Source organism: Rana temporaria, chromosome 12 (assembly GCF_905171775.1).
Source record: "Rana temporaria chromosome 12, aRanTem1.1, whole genome shotgun sequence".
Classification (NCBI taxonomy): Eukaryota; Metazoa; Chordata; class Amphibia; order Anura; family Ranidae; genus Rana; species Rana temporaria.
In genome coordinates this window covers 145,276,042-145,299,042 of record NC_053500.1, presented here as the reverse complement: position 1 = coordinate 145,299,042, position 23,001 = coordinate 145,276,042, and the positions used below count along the sequence as shown (strand labels likewise).

Here is a 23,001-nt window from a genome sequence, read left to right as displayed (position 1 = left end):
GATCAGAGACCCCCCTTAGATCAGAGACCCCCCTTTAGATCAGAGCCCCCCCTTAGATCAGAGCCCCCCTTAGATCAGAGACCCCCCCTTAGATCAGAGACCCCCCTTAGATCAGAGACCCCCCTTTAGATCAGAGCCCCCCCTTAGATCAGAGACCCCCCTTTAGATCAGAGCCCCCCTTAGATCAGAGACCCCCCCTTAGATCAGAGACCCCCCTTAGATCAGAGCCCCCCCTTAGATCAGAGACCCCCCTTTAGATCAGAGCCCCCCCTTAGATCAGAGTCCCCACCTTAGATCAGAGCCCCCCTTATATCAGAGACCCCCCCTTAGATCAGAGCCCCCCCTTAGATCAGACACCCCCCCTTAGATCAGAGACCCCCCCTTAGATCAGAGCCCCCCCTTACATCAAAGGGCCAGATAAAATCTTACAGCGGCCTGCAGTTTTAGAGACCGCTGTATTAGAGAAAATTCAGGTACAATATTTATCTGAGACCCCTCGCGATCCAGCTATGTGCACGAGAGCCTCTACTCTTCCGGGCTTCTCCCTCCTCATTGGCTGAGACAGCAGTGGTAGCCATTGTTTCCCGTTACTGTCAAGCACAGTGGAGCCACGCTCCGTGTGTGTAACTGGACACGCGCAAGTAAGTCTCGTGAGCCCCCCATAGAAAGATGTTTACTATGGGGGCACTAGGCTGAAGGGAGGGGCCAGAAGAACTGGCGAGGGACCCGAGAAGAGGAGGATCGGGGGCCGCTCTGTGCAAAACCACCGGGAGACCCAATCCACGATCCGGCACTTCTGGCGCCCAGTGCCAGCCTGGAACGAAGCCGGAAACGGCTTTTTTTGCAGTCTCCTGAATGTAAACACGGAAGAAAACTTAGGGCCAGATTCACAAAAGAGATACGATGGCGTATTTCCTGATACGCCGTCGTATCTCTGAGATACGATTGTCGTATCTATGCGCCTGATTCATAGAATCAGTTACGCATAGATCTCCTAAGATCCGACAGGTGTAAGTGACTTACACCGTCGGATCTTAGGCTGCAATTCTAGGCCGGCCGCTAGGTGGCGATTCCATTGCGGTCGGCGTAGATTATGCAAATGAGACGTTACGCCGATTCACGAACGTACGCTTTGCCCGTCGCTGTAAATGTACGCTGTTTCCGTAGAGATACGCAGCGTAAAGATAAAGTTAGGCCCTAGGTGGTCTAGCCAATGTTAAGTATGGCCGTCGTTCCCGCGTCGAAATTTAAATTTAACGTCGTTTGCGTAAGTCGTCCGTGAATGGCGCTGGACGACATTTACGTTATCGTCTAAAACAATGACGTCCTTGCGACGTCATTTAGCGCAATGCACGTCGGGAAAATTTTAGGGACAGCGCATGCGCAGTACATTCGGCGCGGGAACGAGCCTAATTTAAATGATCCACGCCCCATTTGAATTAGGCGGGCTTGCGCCAGGCGGATTTACGCTACGCCGCCGCAAGTTTACAGGCAAGTGCCTTGTGAATCAAGCACTTGCCCATAAAACTTGCGGCGGTGTAACGTAAATGCAATACGTTACGCCGCCGGGATTCTACGTGAATCTGGCCCCAAATGTCAGAAATTGCCTTAGTCATGAAAGGGTTAAAGGTATCGGCTACATTGTTACTTTCCTTGCAACTGTGCTACTTGATAACATCCGAGAGATCTGTAAGCCCCTCCCCTCTGGTTGCTGTGCAGTTACATCACAGTACAAAGTGCAAACTTTCCCTTTCCTTTATCACGTGATTGGCTATCGCTTCTTCCAACATTCGCAATATCAGAGTAATCTTTGTTTGTCAAACAATGAACTTTGCTCGCGATTATAAATATTATAATAAAACCGTGTTAAATATTGAACCAAAACTACATCCGCCGGGCTGCCCCTGATACAAAAGTTATGATATTCTTTTTTTAAATAAAAGGTCTTACCCTTAATTCTCTTGTTATACATCCTACATACTGCAGTCCGCAGGGGCATTCCAGTAGGTAGGCAACATGCGTACTTCCATATAAAAAAAAACCACAAGAGGGCGCCTCTATCTAGGTGTAGCAATTTATACAAAAAAAGTATAAAAGACAATAAAAATGCACTCACTAGTTAAAAGTGCGATCAAGGCTTGTCATCATAAACCCACGTAGACTTCCATAGGATCACCGTGAGGCTGCAGAGCTCCGCAGGCATGTGGTTGGTTGAAGCGGAGTTCTTGTTTAAAGTCCAGCTGGAACATAATCAACAGCAACTTCCAAAAAGTCGCACGATGGCTGCGGCTCCAAACAGCACCTCTCTCCACTGGGTGATGATGACAGAAAGTGGAGGGGGCGTGGCTACATGTTTCGGGACAGGCAGCGGCACCCCTTTATCAAACCATGGGAAACCTACCCCATATTATAAATTTCTTCACGTCATAAATGTTATCAGTAAAGCCCTGTACTCACAATCGGTTCAACGTCTGATGAAAACGGACCGATGGACCGTTTTCATCAGACGAACCGATCGTGTGTGGGCCCCATCGGGTTTTTTTATCCATCGGTGAAAAAAAATAGAACCTGTTTTAAATTTTTCTCATGGTTAAAAAACCGATAGAAAAAACGATCGTCTGTGGGGAAATCCATCGGTCAAAAATCCATGCATGCTCAGAATCAAGTCGACGCATGCTCGGAACCATTGAACTTAATTTTTCTCAGCACGTCGTAGTGTTTTATGTCACCGCGTTCTGACACGATCGGATTTTTAACCGATGGTGTGTAGGCAAGATTGATGAAAGTCAGCTTCATCGGATATCCGATAAAAAAAAATCCATCGGATTAGATTCCATCAGATATCCGATCGTGTGTACAGGGCTTTACTGTGGACTGAAAATGCGTAGTTTTGCTGCCGTAGTCTTACATGTCCTGCATGCTATACACCTTTTTGGACCAAAATCCTGATCAGGTACATTTTCTGACAATTTTGTAGAAGGGGGAGCCTAGGCGGATAAATAGAGCAGCCAAGAACGGACATTGTAGTTCCTGAGGATGCCCAAGATGGGGTGAAACGCGTTAAACATAATTTCCGGCTTTGGTGATGTCACGTGTGGCCGTGGAACGCAGGGTTCCAGAATCTAATACTGGCTTTTTATCCTGTACAATAAGGGAGCAGTGGTGACTGGTGGGTTCTCCTTTTGGGAGGGGGGGCAAACAAAGAACACCCCCCTGGCGGCAGCATGGCATGGCACTGAAACAGGCCCCCCAGGTTGTCCGGGACTTACCCGTGGGGCTGTGGTCTCCTCTCCTGGTGTCCACTCCTCCAGATTCCTCCACTGTTCTGCCAAAGCGCTAGGCATCCAAAAGGAATAGGACATTCGGAAATTTGAAAATCTGAAATAATAACTAATAATAACTCAACTATTACTAACTATTAAATGATAGGTATTGGAATTTCCTTTCAAATTTGGCTGTTAGTGAATGTAACGAATTCAAATGTATTCAAAATTACGAATTATCCGAAATAACGAATGCTGCATCCAAACAAATTTAATGGAACTAATAATAAATAATAATAATAACAAAAAGTTTTTATTATCATTAATGTTATTTATTATTAATAATTCCTTACGTTCCATTCGTCTAAATACGGCATTCGTAACTTCGGATAAATTTGTATTTGTTATGTTCACTAACAGCCAAATTTGAAAGGAAATTCCAATACCTATAATGTTAATTTAATAGTTAGTAATAGTTAAATTATTATTAGTTAATAATTGTTTCAGATTTTCAAATTTCTGAATTTTAGAATTTTTTTATTTATGAATTTAAGAATTTTTGAATTTACGATTTTTTAATTTATGAATTTTTAATGCATGAATTTACAAATCTATTAATTTATGAATTTACACATTTTTTAATTTATGAATCTACAATTTTTTTCATTTACGAATTTTAGAGTTTCTGGATTTTTTAATCTATGAATTTATGATTTTTTTTATTTACGAATTTAGAATTTTCTAATTTTTTTATTTTTTTATTTACGAATATTCTGAAAAATGTGTGTTTTTGTTCAGATATTTACCAATTAACTAATTTGTTACTTATTATTAATAATTCATTATGTTCCATTTGTTTAAATATGGCATTTGTTACTTCGGATAATTCGTAACTTCAGATAAATTCGTATTCGTTACGTTCACCAACAGCCAAATTTGAAAAGAAAATTCCAATACCTATCATTTTTATTTAATAGTCAGTAATAGTTCAATTATTATTTCAGATTTTGAATTTCCGGATTTCCAATTTTTCGAATTTTCAAATTTCAGAATTGTCGAATTTTCAAATTTACAAATTCCTGACTTTATGAATTTACGAATTTTAGAACTTACGATTTTTTTTAATTGATGAATTTACGAATTTTTAAACTTATGAATTTGCAATTTTTTTAATTTATGAATTTATGAATTTTTTTTATTTATGAATTTTAGAATTTTAGAATTTACACATTTTTTCATTTATGCATTTTTTTTAATTTATGAATTTACAATTTTTTTTGTTTATGAATTTACGAATTTATGATTTTTTTCAATTTATGAATTTACAATTTTTTTAATATATGAATTTACAAATTTTTTGATTTATGAATTTTTTGATTTATGAATTTTTTAATTTATGAATTTACAAAATTTTTAATTTATGAATTTACAAATTTACGAATTTTTTAATTCACGAATTTCGAATTTTCAAATTTCCAAATTCCTGACTTTATGAATTTACGAATTTCAGAACTTATGAATTTACAATTTTTTTAATTGATGAATTTATGATTTTTTTTAATTTATGAATTTACGAATTTTAGAATTTACACATTTTTTTATTTATGTATTTTTTAATTTATGAATTTACATTTTTTTTTGTTTATGAATTTACGAATTTACAATTTTTTTTCAATTTATGAATTTACAATTTTTTTAATATATGAATTTACAAATTTTTTGATTTATGAATTTTTTAATTTATGAATTTTTTAATTTACGAATTTGTTTTATTTATGAATTTACAAATTTTTTAATTTATGAATTTCCGATTTTTGTAACAGCGCCCACCCCTCCGCTCTCAGGCGATGATGTCGCCGCTGTTTTTACAAGGTAATATCTGGGTTTGGGGCTCACAAAGTGTTTTTTTTTTTTAATCATTTGTGGCGTTTGAAGAAAATATTCGGATGAAAGTTTTTTTTCCCGGAGTTCCGCTTTAAGTTATTAATATACATCTGAGAAAGGAAGCTACAAGATATCAGTTACATTGTTACTTTCTTTACGTGTTACATGTGTGTGCCCCTCCCCCCTGGGCTTGCGGTGACATCACAGGTCACGCCCAGAGGAGGGGCTGCGGGGGGATAAATAAGCCGGGAAGGAATGTGAGCTCAGGGAGGGGACACCATGCTCCCCGCTCTTGTGGCCGGGCTCCTGGCTCTGCTGGCTTACCTGTACATCTCATCATGGAGAAGGAGACGTGACCTGCCCCCGGGGCCCACGCCGTGGCCCCTCATCGGAAATCTGCACCAGATCAACAAGGTGGCTCCGTACGACACCTTCACCGAGGTGAGTTTGGGGGCCACAGCAGACGCATGCAAACTACGCCCATCTTACCTCCTACCCCCCCCCCCCCTTTGCCCACACAGCATTGGTGGTCAGTGGTTGGGATACATCCCAGGGGTCCTTGGGGTACCTTGGGGGGGGGGGGGGGCGGTGACTACTCAGTCACTAATAGGGGAACAGTAGTCATAAATCATTGAAATAATATCTACAGAAATACCCCCCTAGCATTGATGGTTAGAGGTAGGCTGAAAAAATACCTCCATAACATTGGTGGTCAGTGGTTGGCTGCAAAATACCCCTTATCATTGGTGGTCAGTGGTTGGCTGCAAAATACCCCCCTAGCATTGGTGGTCAGTGGTTGAATGCAGAAATACCCCCCTAACATTGGTGGTCAGTGGTTGGCTGAAAAATACCCACCTAACATTGGTGGTCAGTGGTTGGCTGAAAAATACCCCCCCTAACATTGGTGGTCAGTGGTTGGCTGAAAAAATCCCCCCTATCATTGGTGGTCTGTGGTTGGCTGCAAAAATACCTCCCTAGCATTGGTGGTCTGTGGTTGGCTGCAAAAATACCTCCCTAGCATTGGTGGTCAGTGGTTGAATGCAGAAATACCCCCCTAACATTGGTGGTCAGTGGTTGACTGAAAAATACCCACCTAACATTGGTGGTCAGTGGTTGAAGGCAAAAATACCCCCCCCCCTCCCCCAAGAATTCATGGTCAGTGGTTGGCTTCAAAAATACCCTCCTAACATTGGTGGTCAGTGGTTGGCTTAAAAAAAAAACCTCCTAACATTGGTGGTCAGTGGTTGAACCCAAAAATACCTCCCTAGCATTGGTGGTCAGTGGTTGGCTGAAAAAATCCCCCCCCTATCATTGGTGGTCTGTGGTTGAACCCAAAAATACCCCCCCTAGAACTGATGGTCGGTGGCTGGTTAAAACAAGCCCCACCTCAGCATTGGTGGTCGGCGGCTGTGATCCTAACTGCACAGAGGTCCTCGGGGGGATTTACTGCGCATGCGCTGCGGCACGACATCAGAACCCGTCACACGGAACGCGTCACACGGAACGCGTCACACGGAACCCCGGCACACGGACCCCGGCACACGGAACCCCGGCACACGGAACCCGCACACGGACCCCGGCACACGGCACACGGACCCGGCGGGCAGTCAGGTTTATGTCTTCACTCTCTATCATCATTGACTGATTCTAATCCTTATATCACCACCTTTAGTAAATAGATAGGAAAGTCGTGGTGGAGGTGGGGGAGGGGAGGAGGAGAAGAACCTGAGCAGAGAGCGGGAGTGATCACAACGTTCTCTATTGAGAGAAGGGGAGCGGATCGGTTCACCAGGGCGGGACGGGCACAGGCTGGAAATCTGGGCAATCTGCCACAACAAGGGTTCAATCCAGTGCACAGAGCACTAATCCGGGCAGAGTACAGGAGAGGGTCAGAGACTGCAAACGTAATACAAGAGAGGGTCAGAGACTGAAGACATGATACAAGAGAGGGTCAGAGACTGCAGACGTGATACAAGAGAGGGTCAGAGACTGCAGACATGATAGAAAAGATGGTCAGAGACTGAGGACGTGATACAAGAGAGGGTCAGAGACTGCAGACATGATAGAAAAGATGGTCAGAGACTGCAAACATAATACAAGAGAGGGTCAGAGACTGCAGACATAATACAAGAGATGGTCAGAGACTGCAGACATAATACAGGAGATGGTCAGAGACTGCAGACATAATACAGGAGATGGTCAGAGACTGCAGACATAATACAGGAGATGGTCAGAGACTGCATACATGATAGAAAAGATGGTCAGAGACTGCAGACGTGATACAAGAGATGGTCAGAGACTGCAGACGTGATACAAGAGAGGGTCAGAGACTGCAGACATAATACAGGAGATGGTCAGAGACTGCATACATGATAGAAAAGATGGTCAGAGACTGCAGACATGATAAAAGAGATGGTCAGAGACTGCATACATGATACAAGAGATGGTCAGAGACTGCAGACGTGATACAAGAGATGGTCAGAGACTGCAGACGTGATACAAGAGAGGGTCAGAGACTGCAGACATAGTACAGGAGATGGTTAGAGACTGCAGACATAGTACAGGAGATGGTCAGAGACTGCAGACATAGTACAGGAGATGGTCAGAGACTGCAGACATTATACAGGAGATGGTCAGAGACTGCAAACATAGTACAGGAGATGGCCAGAGACTGAGGACATGATACAAGAGAGGGTCAGAGACTGCAGACATAGTACAGGAGATGGTCAGAGATTGCAGACATAGTACAGGAAATGGTCAGAGACTGCGGACATGATACAAGAGATGGTCACACCAGAGAGAACTTAGCAGGAAGTGGGAGTGGGTACCTGTCAAACCAGGTACCTCCCCCCCCACATGGTTGTCAAATGTGGCCTTAGAGAAGGAAGGAGGCAGATAAGTGGAGCCTCCCCTTTTGGGTGGAGCTCCGCTTTAATATCCCTGGGCGGGAAGCGCATAGACAAAAAAGGTAAAAATTGCAGAAATGGAGGTCGAAGGACATACGGAAATGTATCTATTTGCTAGGAGATAAAAAAGTGTAATAAAGGAAATAATCGTCACCATTTGGGCAGCCGCACTTTATTATAGGGCGATAGTCCTCCTGGGTGTAACTCGGCTTGGCTCTGACCCCGGTGTGTACAAGGGATCAGAGATACAGGAAAAACAGGATCTGTCAGAGGAGATCCAGAGCTGAATGTCCATCTAGTAGGAGACATCAATCTCTGAAAAAAGGTGAAAGGGGAAAGCTTTGGGGACCCCTTTGCATCTAAGGGGGGGGGCTTATTGTTCCCCTTTAAAAACACACTAAACTGCAGTATGTAGATGTAAAGTGGCTACAAAGAGAAGACGGGGGCTTCTATTCAAAATGCATTGACAAACAGGCAATTTATTTTTTATTGTTCGAATAAAGGACTTCAAGGGTACTATGGACGCCAGAAGGTGGCCGGCCGTGGTGACTGATTGATCATTCTTATAAGTGATCACTGAACAGCCAATCATGTTCACATAGGATGACTGTGCATGTTTGAGCCCATGAAGGAGGGAAGGAGCATTGTAGATGTGACCCCTTCCATTGGTGGTCAGTGTAGAAGTGACCCCTTCCATTGGTGGTCAGTGTAGAAGTGGTCCCTTCCATTGGTGGTCAGTGTAGAAGTCACCTCTTACATTGTAGAAGTGAGTGACCCTTTACACTGGTGGCCAGTGTAGAAGTGGTCCCTTACATTGGTGGCCAGTGTAGAAGTGACCCCTTCCATTGGTCCTAATGTAAAAGTGACCCCTTCCATTGGTGACCAGTGTAGAAGTGACCCCTTTCATTGGTGGCAAGCGTAAAAGTGATCCCTTCCATTGGTGGCCAGTGTAGAAGTGACTCCTTCCATTGGTGGCCAGTGTGGAAGTGACTCCTTCCATTGGTGGCCAGTGTAGAAGTGACCCCTTCTTTCGGTGGCCAGTGTAGAAGTGAGTGTGACCCCTTCCTTCGGTGGCCAGTGTAGAAGTGACCCCTTCTTTTGGTGGCCAGTGTAGAAGTGACTCTTTCCATTGGTGGCCAGTGTAGAAGTGACCCCTTCCATTGGTGGCCAGTGTAGAAGTGACTCCTTCCATTGGTGGCCAGTGTAGAAGTGACACCTTCTTTCGGTGGCCAGTGTAGAAGTGAGTGTGACCCCTTCCATTGGTGGCCAGTGTGGAAGTGACTCCTTCCATTGGTGGCCAGTGTAGAAGTGACTCCTTCCATTGGTGGCCAGTGTAGAAGTGACCCCTTCTTTCAGTGGCCAGTGTAGAAGTGACCCCTTCTTTCGATGGTCCGTGTGGAAGTGACTCCTTCCATTGGTGGCCAGTGTAGAAGTGAGTGTGACCCCTTCCGTTGGTGGCCAGTGTAGAAGTGAGTGTGACCCCTTCCATTGGTGGCCAGTGTAGAAGTGACCCTTTCTTTCGGTGGCCAGTGTAGAAGTGAGTGTGACCCCTTCCATTGGTGGCCAGTGTGGAAGTGACACCTTCTTTCGGTGGCCAGTGTGGAAGTGAGTGTGACCCCCTTCCATTGGTGGCCAGTGTGGAAGTGACACCTTCTTTCGGTGGCCAGTGTAGAAGTGAGTGTGACCCCCTTCCATTGGTGGCCAGTGTAGAAGTGACCCCTTCCTTCGGTGGCCAGTGTAGAAGTGAGTGTGACCCCTTCCATTGGTGGCCAGTGTAGAAGTGAGTGTGACCCCTTCCATTGGTGGTTGATGTAGAAATTACCCCTGTACATTGGTTTTCAGTGTATAAGTGCCCATTGCTGTCCAGTATAGGCAGGAGATCAGTCTGCCATGCTTTTTCTCTAAAAAAAATCCTTGCCAACCTCTGGAGGAACCCTAGGGTTCCACAAAACTCTGGGGGAGAAAGGTTAATTTGGTGTAGCCTTTGTCAACATTTTTACCCCAATGGAACCCTGAAAACAATTTGCAGATCTCAAGGTCCCTGCAAAAACCAACCAATTGGGGGTGGGTGATAAAAACGCCCCTAATGTTGGTGATCAATTGGAAGAATGCCAATCTTACAGAAAGCTAAAAAGATCTCTAGCATCATGCTGCTGGCCCTGCCAAGTGGCGTTGGCTTCGGAACTATGCGGGTACCCTCAAATATAACGATAATCGGACACAGCTCAGGGAACCCCTAGAAACCTCTGGAGACACCTTCCGATTTTACGGAACCCTGGAATGGATGTTCTAGTGAGGCACTACTTTCCAAAAAATTCCCTGAGACGATTCTCCTTTGGGTGCCCATGCCACAAATACCACTGGAGTGTCTTTTCTAGTTTAGTCTTCACCATGGCTTTCATGTTGGGTAGGTGGCCGTGCCTCTTGTGGCTGCCGGTATTTTGCTTTTCCTATTGGCCCTGAACCCAAGTCTGCTCTTGCGCAAAAATAAGAATTGTGAATATTGTTTTAGGCGCCACTCACACAATCAGGAACGGGCAGCTGCCAGGTTGTGTTTGGTTATAAATGAGTCACCAGGACTTTGCCACCAAATCCTGATAACAGATCTTTTCTTTCCCTCTCTGTGCCAGCTTGGAGAGAAGTACGGGGGCGTTTACACCATCTATTTTGGGCGGAACCCTACGGTTGTTCTGTATGGATACGACGCACTCAAGGAGGCCCTGCTGGGACAAGCGGAGGATTTCAGCGGAAGAGCCATTCTTCCTGTGTTTGCGCGGATCGCCAGAAGAAAAGGTAACTAGGAATACGAGACGCGGGCAATGGGCCATAGTTGACATTTTTTTTTTTTGATTCTTGAAAGGCAAGTCCAAGTTCCTGGGCCGCAAAACCACAAATCTAGTAAAAGTTTTAGGCCAGTACATCTTGTGTGATTTGATATCTCCTTCTGTCCTTCCCTCCTTTTTTGTACTAATTAGTTCAGGCCCAGCTAGACCAGCCTTGTTTCTTTCAGGTTGCCTCTGTCGGTGTTAGAACTTTGCAAAGGTTGGGTTTGGGAAAACGCATCGTCTTTTACAGTATACCTCAAAAGATTGCACAAGCATCCTCTGTAATGCAATTGTGTTGGATTCAGCTTCAGTCAACTGTGTCTTATTGATGAGTTAAGCTGCCTGTGGATGATGCCAAGTCAGCAGGTGACCATGAATCCTATATAGACTGGGTCTAAAGAGGTATGCCAATGAAATAAGTGGCATTTGGAACAGAACAGAGAGTAGGCAGAAAAAGTGTTAGTGTTACCAGTCAGTACTCTCCAGGGACCCCTCATAAGACTGTTGGGCTTTGCTGCATGATGCTGACTCTGGGTCATGACCTCAAGGTCTACCCCACTCAATATTACTGACCAAGAGACGTGAAGGTACCAGAAAGTAGGTCTGGAACAGGTAGGTGCACCTGGAGTAACAGTATAGAGGGTGGAGCTGGTTGTGGACTTGGTAGACAAATATCGATCAGCCATAGCATGGGCCAGAGGTCCGTCCCAAGGAATCATTGGAAGATTGGGCAACAAGAGGGAGCCATTCCGATTGGCTGAATCTCAATAGGTGCTGCCTGGTCTGCTATGTGGGGAATGTTGCCGTACATCCTAGAGCTGTAAATGTCCCCATTTGCTTTCTCGATGAAGTAATTATCTGTGCTTCGTTTCAGGAGTGGTCTTCTCCAATGGACCTCATTGGCATCAACAAAGAAAGTTCTCCCTGACCACCCTGAGGAACTTTGGGATGGGAAAGAGGAGCATTGAAGAACGAGTGACTGAAGAGGCCAAGTTTCTGGTGGACTTCTTCAGATCAAAAAATGGTAATGGGCTTTTTGATTCACACCCAGGTGTGTGATAGCCATGGCTGAGGCCAAACACAAGTACTATGCGTATTTAAGGACTCTTGTCTACCTTGTATCTCCTTCATACATACATCTGACCTATCTGACTGTGACACCACCTGACTTGGCACACTTAACTCAAGAGACGGGGTGAATCTTGAGTTAAGCGTGCCAAGTCATGTGCCCTCTTAACTGTTGGAAACCCTGACTTATGTGGCCCATTTGACTCAAGAGGCTACTAACCAACTTGACTGTAGGACTCACATGACCAAGTTGACTTAAGGAACACTTTACCCACTTGACTGTCCAAACACCTGTCTCCCCTGGCCCACTTGACTCAACAGACACCTCACCCACTTGACTGTAGGAACACCCGACTCACCTGGCCCACTTGACTCAGGAGATACATAACCCACTTGACTATAAGAACACCTGTCTCCCCTGGCCCACTTGACTCAGGAGACACCTCACCCACTTGACTGTAGGAACACATGACTTGAGTGGCCCATTTGACTCAAGAGGCTACTAACCCACTTGACTTTAGGAACACTTCACTCACATGACCATGTTGACTCAAGGGACACTTTACTCACTTGACTGTTGGAACACCTGTCTCACCTGGCCCACTTATCTCGAAAGAAACAACACCTACTTGACTGTTGGAACACCCTACTCACCTGGCCCACTTATCTCGAAAGAAACAACACCTACTTGACTGTTGGAACACCCTACTCACCTGGCCAACTTGACTGTAGTAACATCTGATTTACTCGGCCCACCTGATTCAAGATTCACCCCACTTGACTCAGGTGACACCTCACACACTTGACTGTAGGAACACCTGATTTACTCGGCCCACCTGACTCAGGAGACATCTCACCCACTTGACAGTAGGAACAACCGACTCAGATGGCCCACTTGACTCAGGAGACACCTCACCCACTTGACTGTAGGAACAGCCGACTCAGATGGCCCACTTGACTCAGGAGACACATAACCCACTTAACTGTTGGAACACCTGACTTACTTGGCCCACTAGACTCAAGGCAGGGACACCTGACCCACTTGACCTGCTTGGTGCATATGAGGAGGACAATTGACCCATAACTAATGTGTAAAGGTGTTTTCGAGGAGTACCATGAAGGTATGTCCTAAAACGCACACTATACACAAGGGGTAGACTGATGAGGTCCAGGAGAAAATAAATAATGTTGGTGTTGTCCATACCAGCTGCTCAGAAGTTAGTCTTCTTTTTCCAACCTGTGCTAGAAACCTGCCAAGGGGAATTTCTACTGCTGTTGCCATATATTCAGAGACAATTTCACTTTAAGACCTTATTTCATGTTCCTTACTAGGGAAACCTTTCAACCCGGGCCCTGAGCTCACCGCTGCCGTGTCCAACGTCATCTGCTCCATCGTGTTTGGAGATCGCTTCGATACAGAAGACAAGACTTTCCAGACCTTGCACAATATGATCCTCGAAAACTTGAGCTTCTTGGGCAAACGAGGCTTCCAGGTGAGCTGGAGCAGTAAACCCAAATGGGTGACATTCCGTTTGGTCTGTGTATTGTGCATCGGGAAGCATTGCCATTTTATTGATGGTAACAACAGTGGCCTATGCCGGTACAGGGTTCAAAATGGCCACTTCTAGTCTCTATCAGAAGACCAGATGACAGGGTGAGAGTTGTCACTCTATAACATATGGGCACCATACGTCCCGCTTTTCCAGGGACAGTCCCTGTTTTGTAGACATGTGCAATTCGTTTAGTTCCAAATTCGTTTTTTTAACGAATTTTAACAAATTCGTTAATTCAGAATTTCCAAATTTTCGGATTTTCCAAATTTTTGAATTATCGGATTTCCTAGTTTTTATGAACTTTCGAATTTCCGAACTTTTGGAATTTCCGAAATTTCGAATTTCCGAAATCTCGAAATCTGGAAATTCTGAATTTCGGAAATTCGGAAATTTGACCTTTCGGAAATTCGAAAAATTCGGAAATTCAAAAATTCAGAATTTTTGTAAATTTTCTAATCACTAATTTTCTAATTTATGAATTTTCGAATTCCCGAATTGACTCCATGTTGTAAGAATTGCGCTCTCTCTCTCTGTGAGCCAACTCCTTTTCCTTTATTGGATAAATCTTCTTTAGCTATTAGCTGATCAAGACTGACTGTTTTGCAAGATAGTGAGACCCGTTTCCTTGCTCTTGCAATTACCGAAGCCTGAATGCGTCCTGAAGAAGCCTAACGGCGAAACGCGTTGATGCACTTGGGCTCACATCATATACTATGTATTCTATGTGTATGATTTTTAAATAGCTTTTTATGTCCTTTTGTATGTCCATGTATGTATCTATTTTTCCATTAAAGATTGTTTCTTTACATTCCCATTGTTTAGTGTGGCGTTAAAGTCCGATTTGGGGTTCCCCCTTTTTTTGTAGGCACCCACATATAGTAGTTTTATAGCATTACAACTGTACTTGTAGAACTGTAATGTTAACTTTTAAATACCCTCAAGGCATCTCTCCTTACTATGCATGCACTTCTAGACATTTTTTTGTCTTTATACTTTGAATGTCTAACCAATTGTTAGAGGGTGTTAACAATGGGAGCTTGATTTTGTGGGTGTGGCTACAAATGGGGGTGTGATTTTAGGGTTTGTGGTTGAAAGTGGGCGTGGTCAGTAGAGTGTCTACGGGTGTTTATGACACAACAGAGCAAACAAAATATCATTCAGTTGGGTTTTCCACCTACTTGAAATGTTTAATGAAACGTAAACTATGTTGCCGACTTGTTTCGACTTGTTGCGGGAAGATTTGAAGCTTCTATATGATGTCTCCTATTTTCCATTTCCCAGCTCTACAACGCTTTCCCCGAAATTCTCAGGTGGCTTCCAGGTGAACACAACAAGATCTTCCTGAACGGCACCATGCTGCAGGAATTCCTGGGCAACCTCATCAAAGGTCACGTCAAAACCCGAGACCCCAACTGCCCGCGCGACTTTGTGGACTCCTTCCTAAATAAAATAGACGAGGTAACATCCAAAAAAACACGTCTTCTCTTGGGGTGGGAGCAGGGCCGCTAATCAGGAATTATGGGGCCCCTTACACAGCTTCAGGCATGGGCCCCCTGGAGCAATTGAGAAGCATGGGGGGAGGGGGGGTGTGAATTGAGAAGCGGGGGGTGCCACGAAATGTGGGGGTTGCCCTGGGGACCTCTTGGCTCCTTACAAAAAAATAGAAATAAAAAAAAAATATATAAAATAAAAAAGTTATATAAAAAAAAGGGGGGTAGCCATCCAGGGCTCTGTAGACCTCTGGGCCCTTTAATAAAAAGAAAAAAATAACTTACAAAAAAAAAAGAAATAAAAAAATATATATAAAATAAAAAAGTTATATAAAAAAAAGGGGGGGGGGGGTAGCCATCCGGGCCTCTGGGGACCTCTGGGCCCTTTAATAAAAATAAAAAAAAATATAAAAATAAATAAAAAAAGGGGGGTTGCCATCTTGGGCCCTGGGGACCTCCGGGCCCTTTAATAAAAATAAAAATAAAATATATAAAAAAAAGGGGGGGTTACCATCCAGGGCCCTGGGGACCTCCGGGCCCCTGGGGGCCTCTGGCCCTTTAATAAAAACAAAAATAAAATAAAAATATATAAAAAAATAAATAAAAACAGAGGGGTTGCCATTCGGGGCCCTGGGGACCTCCAGGCCCCTTACAAAAAAGAATAAATACATAAAAAAGTGGGTTGCCATCCAGGCCCCTGGGGACCTCCGGGCCCCTTACAGGTGTACTGCCTGTACCCCCCTGATGGCGGCCCTGGGTGGGAGAATGGTGGAGAATTGGGCTTGTGAACTCTTCCCTCTTAGAAAGCGTTGAGCGTCTTTCACCAACCAGCTGACCCCCATCCTTTCTCTTCTGTCTTGCACAGTTGGGCTGGGGTTCCTGTCCTGGACTCCAATGGCACAGCGCCACCCACTGAATGGAGGGCAGATTGCAGCTGATGTGATATGACATCCTCCCACAAAGCTGCTCTTGCGGGGCCACACGGGGCCACGCCGCGGGCGTGATCCGTCACCGGCCGTGTCCACCATAGTGTGGTGCTGGCAGGAAGAGGTTAGATACGGCCAGTTGGGTCTCATGATGTTCTGTTGTTTCCCTCCCCCCCCCAGGAAGCGGATAACCCGGCGTCCCATTTTACCATTGAGAGCCTGACAATGACGACCTTCAACCTTTTCATTGCCGGGACCGGCACCACGTCCTCCACCCTCCGATGGCTGCTGAAGTTTATGATGGAATATCCCGAAATCCAGAGTAAGGATTGTATCCGTATTTACAGAGCCCAATCGTTTTTTGGAAAGGGGGCTTATGAAACATTTTGTGCGCACCTGACGTGTTTGCAACCCGGATGTTACCTTGTAAAAGTAGCGGCGACGTCATCACTGTGCAGAGAGCCGAGCTGTGGGAGGGGCCCAGCAGCTCCACCCCCACAGGCTGCCTGTGGGAGGGGGTGGAGACAAGACCAGCCACCCTGCACAAAGAGAGAATAGAGTTATGGGAGGGGCCCAGCAGGCTCCACCCACTATAGGCTACCTGCAGAAAACTATGGGAGGGGGCGGAGACAAGACCAGTCATCCTGCACAAGGAGAGAGAGCAGATCTGTGGGAGGGGCCCAGCAGGCTCCACCCACTATAGGCTGCCTGCAGAAAACTATGGGAGGGGGCGGAGACAACACCAGTCTCCCTGCACAAGGAGAGAGAGCAGATCTGTGGGAGGGACCCAGCAGGCTCCACCCACTATAGGCTGCCTGCAGAAAACTACAGGAGGGGCGGAGACAACACCAGTCACCCTGCACAAGAAGAGAGAGTAGAGTTGTGGGATGGGCCATCAGGCTCCACCCACTGCAGAAAACTACAGGAGGGGGCGGAGACAACACCAATCACACTGCACAAGGAGAGAGAGCAGATCTGTGGGAGGGCCCAGCAGGCTCCACCCACTGCAGAAAACTACAGGAGGGGGCGGAGACAACACCAATCACCCTGCACAAGGAGAGAGAGCAGAGCTGTGGGAGGGCCCAGCAGGCCCCACCCACTACAGGCTGCCTACAGAAAACTACAGGAGGGGGCGGAGACAAGACCAGTCACCCTGCACAAGGAGAGAGAGCAGCGGTGGGCGGTCTTTAGCTCCTGCGCAGAGATGCTAGGTCCCCTTTAATGCGCGGTTGGTTCCCGGCGGTGATGTCCTGACACGTGTGTGTGGCTTCTTTTTTGCAGAGAAGGTTCAGGCTGAAATTGAGAATGTTATCGGCACGGAGAAATGCCCGTCCCTGGAGCACCGCGTCTCCTTACCGTACACCGACGCCGTGATCCACGAGGCGCAGAGATACGCCAGCGTGGTGCCAAACGGTCTGCCGCACGCCGCTCTGCAGGACATCAAGTTTAGAGGCTACACCATACCAAAGGTACAAGAATCTACCCTCATCTACACTACTGATGTGACTGTGTGTGGGGGGGGGGGGGACATTAGAGTGTAAGCTCTTCTGTACAGAGACTGATTTGACTGTGGGGGGAGGAGACATTAGAGTGTAAGCTCCTCTGTACAGAGTCTGATGTGACTGTGGGGGGAGGGGACATTAGAGTGTAAGCTCCTCTGTACAGAGACTGATGTGACTGTGGGGGGGAGGGGACATTAGAGTGTAAGCTCCTCTGTACAGAGACTGATGTGACTGGGGGGGGGGGAGGGGACATTAGAGTGTAAGCTCCTCTGTACAGAGACTGATGTGATGTGGGGGGAGGGGGCATTAGAGTGTAAGCTCCTCTGTACAGAGACTGATGTGATGTGGGGGGGGGAGGGAACATTAGAGTGTAAGCTCCTCTGTACAGAGACTGATGTGACTGTGGGGGGGGGGGGGCATTAGAGTGTAAGCTCCTCTGTACAGAGACTGATGTGATTGGCTCAGTGTTCTCTGTACAGCGCTGCGGTATATGTCGGAGCTATACAGAGAATAACAATTCCATGTCTTCTCAGGACACGCAGATCGTCACTTTCTTGCACTCGGCTCTCTATGATAAGAAATATTGGGATAAACCGGAAGAGTTCAATCCCGATCGTTTCCTGGATGAAAACGGCAAGTTTGTGAAGAACGAGGCCCACATCCCATTCGGGGCGGGTAGGTAGAAGGCGGAGCCGAGAATCGATCTGCTGGAACACTTTGTAACAATCTGTCCTGTGTGTCTATTTGTATCTATTTATACACAATGTAACAAATGTGTACAGATTTAAGGGGAACCCCTCATGTGTACAGATGTATGGGGAACCCCTCATGTGTACAGATGTATGGGGAACCACTCATGTGTACAGATGTATGGGGAACCCCTCATGTGTACAGATGTATGGGGAACCCCTCATGTGTACAGATGTATGGAGAACCCCTCATGTGTAAAGATGTATGGGGAACCCCTCATGTGTACAGATGTATGGGGAACCCCTCATGTGTACAGATGTATGAGGAACCCCTCATGTGTGCAGATGTATGAGGAACCCCTCATGTGTACAGATGTATGAGGAACCCCTCATGTGTGCAGATGTATGGGGAACCCCTCATGTGTGCAGATGTATGGGGAACCCCTCATGTGTACGGATGTATGGGGAACCCCTCATGTGTACGGATGTATGGGGAACCCCTCATGTGTACAGATGTATGGGGAACCCCTCATGTGTACAGATGTACGGGGAACCCCTCATGTGTACGGATGTATGAGGAACCCCTCATGTGTACAGATGTACGGGGAACCCCTCATGTGTACAGATGTATGAGGAACCCCTCATGTGTACAGATGTATGGGGAACCCCTCATGTGTACAGATGTATGGGGAACCCCTCATGTGTACAGATGTACGGGGAACCCCTCATGTGTACAGATGTATGGGGAACCCCTCATGTGTACAGATGTATGGGGAACCCCTCATGTGTACAGATGTATGGGGAACCCCTCATGTGTACAGATGTATGGAGAACCCCTCATGTGTACGGATGTATGGGGAACCCCTCATGTGTACAGATGTAAGGGGAACCCCTCATATGTGCAGATGTATGGGGAACCCCTCATGTGTACAGATGTACGGGGAACCCCTCATGTGTACAGATGTATGAGGAACCCCTCATGTGTACAGATGTATGAGGAACCCCTCATGTGTACAGATGTATGGGGAACCCCTCATGTGTACAGATGTATGGGGAACCCCTCATGTGTACAGATGTATGGGGAACCCCTCATGTATACAGATGTATGGGGAACCCCTCATGTGTACGGATGTATGGGGAACCCCTCATGTGTACAGATGTATGGGGAACCCCTCATGTGTACGGATGTATGGGGAACCCCTCATGTGTACGGATGTATGGGGAACCCCTCATGTGTACGGATGTATGGGGAACCCCTCACCCTCATGTGTACAGATGTATGGGGAACCCCTCATGTGTACAGATGTATGGAGAACCCCTCATGTGTACAGATGTATGGAGAACCCCTCATGTGTACAGATGTATGGGGAACCCCTCATGTGTACAGATGTATGGGGAACCCCTCATGTGTACGGATGTATGGGGAACCCCTCATGTGTACAGATGTATGAGGAACCCCTCATGTGTACAGATGTATGGGGAACCCCTCATGTGTACAGATGTATGGGGAACCCCTCATGTGTACAGATGTACGGGGAACCCCTCATGTGTACAGATGTATGGGGAACCCCTCATGTGTACAGATGTACGGGGAACCCCTCATGTGTACAGATGTATGGGGAACCCCTCATGTGTACAGATGTATGGGGAACCCCTCATGTGTACAGATGTATGAGGAACCCCTCATGTGTACAGATGTATGGGGAACCCCTCATGTGTACAGATGTATGGAGAACCCCTCATGTGTACAGATGTATGGAGAACCCCTCATGTGTACAGATGTATGGGGAACCCCTCATGTGTACAGATGTATGGGGAACCCCTCATGTGTACAGATGTACGGGGAACCCCTCATGTGTACAGATGTATGGAGAACCCCTCATGTGTACAGATGTATGGGGAACCCCTCATGTGTGCAAATATTTCACAACTGAATTGGATTATTTTTTTCTTTCTATGCCGTGTACGCGATTAACCCTTTCCCCTCCCCCGTCTCCAGGGAGAAGGGCGTGCATCGGGGAGGCTTTGGCCAAGACGGAGATCTTCATCTTTTTCATCAGCTTCCTCCAGAAGTTCAACTTGAGATTTCCTCCCGGTGAAAAGGGGCCCATCGGACTGATCGAGGGCGGGACCCGGGACCCCAAACCTTTCACCATGTGTGCCGAGAGCCGGATTTAATAAAACAGCTCTGTGATTGGCTGGCTGGAGACAGGGCGGGACACGATCTGTTGTGGGATGGATGGTGGGATGGATGAATGGATTATGGGATCGATGGATGGATTATGGGATGTATTATGAGATGGATGGATTATGGGATGGATGGATTTTGGGATGTATTATGGCATTGGCACTCAACCTGTGGCTCTCCAGCTGTTGCGGAACTACAATTCCCATGAGGCATTGCAAGCCGCTGACAGGTACAAGCATGTCTCCCAAAGGCTGAGGCATTATGGGAATTGTAGTTTTGCAACAGCTGGAGAGCCACAGGTTGAGCACCCATGTATTATGGGATGGATGGATTATGGGATGTATTATGGGATGGATGGATTTTGGGATGTATTATGGGATGGATGGTGTAGGAAGGCAACATTGTTTAACCACTAAAGACGTCCACAGTGCGGCTCTCAACTGCCGGGTAGACGTCCCTGTACGTCCTTTTATGTGCATTCCCCGCACGCGCCGCTGGGGGCGCGCAGCGGGGAAACACCGTGCCCGGCGCATCGCTGAGATGCCGATGCACATGCCTCCACGTCCTGTCAGGGAGAGAGGAGACCGATGCTCCCTGACAGGAGCGTGAGAATGCACCCTAAGATACGACGGCGTAAGAGACTTATGCCAGTCGTATCTTAGGCCAATGTCGGCGTATCTAGAAAGAAGATACGCCGGCGCAGATTTGAATTTACGCGGCGTATCTATGGATACGCCGGCGTAAATTCGATCTAAATCTACCCCATTGTCTCCTGCCCACCTGGTGTGATACAAGCTTCAAAGAGAGCAATGGCTGCCAGGATGATTGATGACAAAGACCAACAGGCTCCTGGAGCTTATCTGCCCCTAGAGGCCAATTCGGCAGCACAATCAGTAATATAATCTAGTGAGAAAGACTACCTTGGCAATATCTGATTGGACAGGAGGCAAGTGGGGGTGGTTATGAGTGAGGGTGAATGAATGTGAAAAGCACACACAGAAGAACCCCCTTTTCCCTTTTTTGGCTCCTGGCCTGCTTATGTGAGCCTCTTGGCTCGTTCTCTTTTGCCATCCAGGGCCCAGCTGATGAAACCACGTGTGATAAGTGTCTTCGCTGTTGTTTTTGTCATATACTCTGCTGTTATACTTTACGTTGGTGTTTGGTGTTGTCATATTCCTATTTTCTTGGGGCGTTCCACCGCAGTGCGATCTGTCTGCCCATTTAAGTGAATGGGCTGCAAATCGTGCCGGAAACACTCCGCATGCATCCACCAGTTTTAGAAAAAAAAACGCGCAATGCCAAATCGCACGGTTCTGCAGTGCCATGCGATCTGCTGCCTACAAATGCACTGAGTTTCCAATCTGAATTTGGGGCGCCATTAACAATGTATTGGCAGCTGCAGCAGATTGCGTTGTGAAGACGGTGCGGGAAAACGAGCTCGGAAAGCACCTTTCCCGCACCGCATTCTGGTGTGAAGCGGCCCTCAGCCTGTGCCTGATCATAGTGTGTGTGCCCTTTGGATACTCTGGCCCGGATTCAGATAGGAGTTACGACGGCGTATCTCCGGATACGCCGTCGTAACTCTGAGTGTGCGGGGTCGTAGCTATGCGCCTGATTCGTAGAATCAGTTACGCATAGATTTCCCTAAGATCCGACCGGCGTAAGTGTCTTACACCGTCGTATCTTAGGCTGCATATTTACGCTGGCCTTTAGGTGGCGCTTCCATAGATTTACGCGAGGAATATGCAAATTAGGTAGATACGCCGATTCAGAAACGTACGTCCGCCCGGCGCATTTTTTTACGTAGTTTACGTTAGGCTTTTTCCGGCGTAAAGTTACCCCTGCTATATGAGGCGTATCCTACGTTAAGTATGGACGTCGGGCCAGCGTCGAATTTTCCGTCGATTACGTCGTTTGCGTAAGTCGTTCGCGAATAGGGCTGGGCGTAATTTACGTTCACGTCGAAAGCATTGACGATTTGTGGCGTAATTTCAAGCATGCGCACTGGGATTCTTTCACGGACATCGCATGCGCCGTTCGTAAAAAACTTCAAATACGTGGGGTCACAATTAATTTGAATAAAACACGCCCACATCATCCATATTTGAATTCCGCGGGCTTACGCCGGCCCACATACGTTACGCCGCCTTAACTTAGGGCGCAAGTTCTTTCTGAATATGGGACTTGCTCCCTAATTTACAGCGGCGTAACGTATCTGAGATACGTTACGCCCGCCGATAGATACACCATTGTATCTTAATCCGGGCCACAGTGCTTCGGATCGGTCTTATCTATGGCTCAGACTAACTACAGATTTCATTTGCTGCTGCTACTACTGAATATGGCAGCTAGCATTTGATTGGCTGGTGTGGGTTACGCCTCCATTTTTGTTTCACTTGTAGTGGGTCCTACAGCAACCTTCGATATATAATGTACACCCCTTGTGCCGGCCTCAGGTCAGGTCTGAAATGGTATTTATCCAGGATGTATTATCAGAAATGTCCTTTGTACTGTTCTTGTTGTTTTTAATCTATTTTGTAATAAACGCGATCGATGCCCACCGAGCGTATCACTCATTGCTTTTATAGATTTCAAATTGGTTCAAGCCTTGTTCTTCTTCAGCAGTCTAAGCACGGAAATTGTGTGATCTGGTTGTGGTGAGATATCTCAACTTACAGTCTCAGCAGCTTGGCAGACAGAGACTCGA

At 46.5% G+C, this 23,001-nt stretch overlaps 1 protein-coding gene across 1 annotated transcript; it reads left to right on the top strand.

Moving 5' to 3' along the window:
• Positions 1-5,370: 5,370 nt before the first annotated feature.
• Positions 5,371-20,421, top strand: LOC120919098 (cytochrome P450 2F2-like). The gene is made up of 9 exons (XM_040331105.1): positions 5,371-5,588; positions 10,684-10,846; positions 11,753-11,902; positions 13,279-13,439; positions 14,781-14,957; positions 16,096-16,237; positions 17,197-17,384; positions 17,951-18,092; positions 20,106-20,421. Exons 1-9 carry the CDS (start codon positions 5,427-5,429, stop codon positions 20,282-20,284), a joined length of 1,464 nt encoding a protein of 487 aa, XP_040187039.1. The 5' UTR covers positions 5,371-5,426; the 3' UTR covers positions 20,285-20,421.
• The last annotated feature ends 2,580 nt before the right edge of the window (positions 20,422-23,001 follow it).

Bases quoted from the DNA above. Each gene is read 5' to 3' on its own strand.
- LOC120919098 (XM_040331105.1), top strand. From the start codon at position 5,427: ATGCTCCCCGCTCTTGTGGCCGGGCTCCTGGCTCTGCTGGCTTACCTG. The intron at 13,440-14,780 runs GTGAGCTGGAGC...TCCATTTCCCAG, and splicing joins TGGGCAAACGAGGCTTCCAG to CTCTACAACGCTTTCCCCGA. The intron at 17,385-17,950 runs GTACAAGAATCT...ATGTCTTCTCAG, and splicing joins GAGGCTACACCATACCAAAG to GACACGCAGATCGTCACTTT.